Raw genomic sequence first — 5,120 nt, forward strand, 5'->3', positions numbered from 1 at the left:
GAGAGAGAGAAGAGAGAGAGAGAGAGAGAGGGAGAGAGGGAGAGAGAGGTACCTGGTTCGGGAATCCAGGAAGGCCTTGTCGACCTGGACCTTGACCTGACTCACAGCATCAGTGATGGCAGCAGTCCTAGTGGTACATGATGCTTGGGGTGGGGTAGAAGAGCAAGAAGCAGGGTATCAGACACTATACCTTTGGGACGTCCTCTGAGTCTTTTTCTCTCTTTCTCAGCCATTACTCCCATCCCTCAAATCTGAGCAGGCAGGAAATCAGAACTAGGAAACTTTCACAAATTCTTTAAGGGACAGAAGCACAGAGTGGGAGAGTAGTCTTGGATCTTCAATAAGATGTCAAAATTGCTCTTCGGGGTCCCACTAGAATACCCAGGGAAGGGAGTAAGAAGGAATGTGACCACTCAGGTTAGCTTGGGCTACTGGGTTGTGGGGACTTTTCTGGCTCCTGGTGAGATGGTCCCAGAAGCCTTTAAGCAAGTCCACCAAAGAGCTCCCTGATCATCAGGACCCTGAAGTAGGGGAGGGGATGGCATAAGAGTACAGGTGGGATTCCTTGTTTTCACTTGTGTTGGGATCTGGAGTATGGTGAGGGGGGCAGGCACATTCTTTGAACAAGGAAACTGTAGTGGGTTAAATAGTGTCCCCCACCAAAATTCACATCCACATACAACCTCAGAATGTGATCTTATTTGGAAATAGGGTCTTTGTAGATGTAATAAATTAAATTGAGGTCATACTGGATTAGGGTGGATCTTAAATCCAATGGTTGGGAGTTATTTGGCTTTTTTTGAGTTGGAGTCTCACTCCGTCACCCAGATAGGAGTGCAGTGGCCACTCCCGGCCACCGCAGCCTCGACCCGCTGGGCTCCGGCGATCCTTCCACCTCAGCCTTCCGAGGAGCTGGAACTACAGGTGCGCGCTACCACACCCGGCTAAGTTTTTTGATTCATTGTAGGGACGAGGTCTCGCCAAGTTGCCCAGGCGGGTCACGAACCCGGTTGGGAGTTTTATAAGAAGAGAAGAGGACACACAGAGAAGCGGTCCATATGAAGACTGGACAGAGATGGAGGTAGAGATTGGGAAGATGTTGCTGCACTCCAAGGAATACCAAGGATGCTGGGCACCACCAGACGCTGGAAGAGCCAAGGAAGGACTCTAGAACCTTCAGAGGGAGCATGGTCCTATCAACACCTTGATTTTGAATTCTAGTTTTCTGGACTGAGAGAGAATAAATTTCTGTCGCTTTAAGTCACCCAGTTTGTGGGGCTTTGTTTCGGCAGACCCAGGAAACCAATGCAAGGAGACACTTACCTCTTATGGCAGCTGTTGCAGCCTGGAGCAAGAGCAGGGAAATCAGGAGGGCTGAGAGATGGAGAAGGACCTTCATCACTGAAATGACACCCGGGATCATGCTGTGAGCCTGTCTAGAGCCCCAGTGGGAAAGTCTGAGTCACAGAAAGCAGAGAAAGCCCAAGGAACACCAGACACCCTAACATTGGAACAGGGAAGGGAAAATCACATTGGCTAATTAAGGATCTACCACATACACAGTCCTATACTAGGTACTGGGAGAGATGGAAAGAGGTAGTAGTGGAAGAGAAAGAACTCAGCCTGCAAGGTCTGAGGCCCTGAGTTGTAGTTCAGCGTTTGTTCCTACTAGCTCTATGACCTTGGGCAGGTAACTTCACATCTCTGAGTCCTTGGCTTGCTGAGGGAGGGAGTGGGACCAAGTGATCCAGGAAGTCTGATTCTTCCCCGACAGCCTGTGAGCCTGAGATCCTGTACCTGTCTTGTCACTACTGTGAGACATGCGTCATACGTTACCAAGTCTAGTACATGCTGTGGAAGTTCCCTCCCTCCTTCCCCCCCAGGATGGATCCAGTCTCCTCTGGCCCAGCACCAGGGGAGAGTGCCCGAGAGGCAGACACTCAGCTCCTCCCTTCAGAAACTGGCAGGGAGTTTACCCTTCCTCAAGGAGCTTCATTGGAAAGCATGAAGGAAAGTTGTGACAGGGCCCAGAGCTCCCCTGAGCCCACAGCTGTGTCTCGGGCTGCCTGGAGAGATTCCAACTCTTAGAATAATCCCTTCATTGTGAGCTTTAACTCTGAACCTAAATCTCATACTGAAATTCGTGCAGCTTTGTTTTCTGATGAGGGGCTTCATTGGGCTTGGTGGAGTAAACCCAAAATATTTTTGAGGGAGATTCTGGCTCCATCCCAAGGAGGCGCCCACAGTGTGCAGATAGGGTGATTGCATATTTAGACCATGGTCTTGACAGGTTTCTCAGCTTTCACAAGAAGGCATGGGTTCTCTCCTCAGCATGGTATTTGCTGGTTGGACTCCAGAAACACAGGGAGAACAACTTCGGATTGGCTGCCCCCTCCAAGTTGCCCCAAAGTTTCCTGAGAGAAATCGTAGTTCTAGTGCTTTACCTGAGAGACCACCCAGCCGCTCTGGCAGACCCTTTTCGAATAATCTCCCTTTGGATTAGGCCAAACCAGAAGAGGAAAACTGTGTGTCTGGACCAAGTAATTTCAGCCTCTTTCACATCCCCCAATTTCCCCCTCTATCATTTTGTGGTTCTCCCCAATAATTTTTACCTCGTTGAATGTACTTTTGTAAGCTAACTCTAGAAAAAAGGTAAGATATGATGAGTACCCCTTGGGCCACAGTTCTCTCTACTTCCCCCCCACAACCCCAAGAGTGCTCAAACAACTCGACTGCTCAGTGGGTTCCTGTCCATACACTTGTATGGCCTCAAGTAGGAAAAGATTATTCTGTGACCTTCCTCTTCCTCTACCACTTTTTTCTGTGACTCCAAGAGACTCACTGCAGGGTTCATTGAGTCAGCAGAAATCTGCCTTTCAGACAAACAAATATGATGGCTTTGGAGTAAAAGCTATCATTGACTTAAAAAAAATTGTGGTAAAAAGCACATAGCATAAAACTTACCATCCTAACTATTTAAGCTGTACAATACAGTGATGTTAACTTGTTCACGTTATTGTACAACAGGTCTCTAGAACATTTTCATCTTACAAAATAGAAAACCAGCTCCCTCTGCCTGATAAACTTCTATACATCCTTCACCAGGCTAAATGCCACCTCTTCTGTGAAGTTTATCAGATTTCTCCAGGCAAAATTAGATCATTCCTTTTTCTGTCTTCCCACAGTATTTTACTCATATCTCATATTACTATTTTCTTGTCCATTTCCCCTATCAGACCATGAACTCCTCAAGGGCTATGTCTTATTTTTTTGTTTTTCCAATGCCTAAGCAAAATGTTAGTACATAATAGGTGTTGGGTACATGCTGAGTGAATGAAAACTCCTGGAGGTTGCAGAGGGAGAGAGTGGGGATGGTCTCTTAGCAGGCCTCTCACATTTCAATATGCCTCCTAATCACAGAGAGATTTTGCTCAATGAAGATTCTGACTCAGAAAGTCAAGGAAGGGCCCCAAGGGTCTGCACTTTTACTAAGCTCTGAGTGATGCCAATGCATCTGCAGACCACACTCTGACTACCAAGGCCTTCCAGAGTTTAGCTCTCAAACTCGCTGAGCAGTCCCCAAGGAGACTGGAGGAAAACTCAAAAAGGTAAGAAATCAACGGGATTCCTTGCCATGACTGGCAAGTACTCTGTGGAACATGGCAGGATAAGCCAACAGGAAAGCCAACAAATACCCCATCACCCACAAGAGTACCCTGTTGGATCTTTTGAGCAGCTCCAGGATCAGGAGAATGAAGAGGAGAAAGCTCTTATCAAGGAATCTTCTTCCTTAGACAAAGGGTTTGCATAAAAGGCAACTATGATCCGACCACTCCATTCTTCCCAAATGAAGCCCACCTGGTACTGCTGCAGTTCATACACATGATCAAGAGCCAGGTGTCCACAGGGCATTTAAGACTCCTGGGCCTAGACATGCAGGGTGAACTAGATGTTCAGATCTGCTGCAGATAGCAGGCGTGAGATGCTGGAATGAAATGAAGACCTGAGAACCCTGGTTTAGGAAACACTTAAAATACTGCACAATCTCTATTACAGTGAAGAAGCCATATTATATCACACCAGTCTCTAGAACAGCACACAGAGCACCATTCTGTTACTATTTTTCCCAGAATTCCTGTAGGACCCTGAACACACGGTATCTCTTAGGCCTCAGTTCTTAAACAGGTTGGATAAGAGGGGTCTATGGTACCTTTCAGCACTAAGAGTCTATGATTCTGTGTCTCAGTTTTCAGGCACAGAAAAGTCTTCTTGCTCCACAGTGGATTTTATCACATTCTCTCTTACACCTAATAAGGGTGATTTGCCATGATGGTAGCCAAAGTTGGTACCAGAAAATGCCTGACAAATACTAGTCCGAATCTGATACTAAGTTTTCTGAAAACTTTCAGAAATTTCATCATCAACTTTGCAGAAACCAGGAAAGATTAAAGTGAATGATCTTACCTGCCAAGTGCCTTGGGCTTCTGTGGCAGCCAGAGAGTTTCTCAGTTTGGAGGAGCTGGTCTTTTATAATTTCTAGCAAGAATTTATTTCTGGGGGAGGCCCAGAAGGAAATAATTTGAGGGGCTGATGTGGCTTGGAGGAGACACTCAGGTTTAGCAGGAAACACCCTGTGAGTCCAGGCAGATGCACAAGGAAACTGCAGAATGGCAGGGATTGGTTGATGCAATATCACTGACTCTGAGTGAAGCAACTCCTCTTCCCGTTTTCCACCTTAAATACTCAGTCCTAGCCTGGCACAGTGGCTCATGCCTATAATCCCAGCACTTTGGGAGGCTGAGGCAGGATAATTTCTTGAGTCCAGGAGTTCGAGACCAACTTGGGAAACATAGTGAGACTTCCTCTCAAAAAACCAAAAAATTAACTGGGCCTGGTGTAGTTCCAGCTACTAGTTAGACTGAGGCAGAGGGGCCACCTGAGCTCAGGAGGTTGAGGCTGCCATGAGCCAGGATCGAGCCACTGCACTCCAGCCTGGGCAACGGAGTAAGACCCTGTCTCAAACAAAGCAAAACAAAGAAAGAAAGAAAAAGAAATATGCAGTCCTTGTCTAGTCATGGAAAGTAAAACTCCAAACTCCAGCATACTTGTCCCTCTTAAGC

The 5,120-nt window shown here is 46.9% G+C and overlaps 1 protein-coding gene across 3 annotated transcripts in view; it reads right to left on the reverse strand.

Annotated features, from left to right (window-relative positions):
• LPO (lactoperoxidase) overlaps positions 1 to 4,621 on the reverse strand; it is a 26,042-nt gene extending 21,421 nt beyond the window's left edge. Inside the window, exons 1-2 of one of the 3 annotated variants that reach the window (XM_008064354.1) lie at positions 4,465 to 4,621; positions 1,324 to 1,401 (exon numbers count right to left, since the gene is read on the reverse strand). Coding sequence is in view for 2 of the 3 variants with exons in the window: in XM_008064353.1 (XP_008062544.1) it covers positions 53 to 143; positions 1,324 to 1,399 (167 nt within the window). In the remaining variant the exon portion in view is untranslated. Of the gene's footprint in view, positions 1 to 52; positions 144 to 1,323; positions 1,402 to 4,464 lie in introns of those variants that run through there. The other 2 variants (XM_008064353.1, XM_008064355.1) reach the window with 2 other exon arrangements.
• Between the last annotated feature and the right edge of the window lie 499 nt (positions 4,622 to 5,120).

Source organism: Carlito syrichta, unplaced genomic scaffold, assembly GCF_000164805.1.
Source record: "Carlito syrichta isolate Samal-C Ts95f unplaced genomic scaffold, Tarsius_syrichta-2.0.1 Scaffold307323, whole genome shotgun sequence".
Taxonomy (NCBI): Eukaryota; Metazoa; Chordata; class Mammalia; order Primates; family Tarsiidae; genus Carlito; species Carlito syrichta.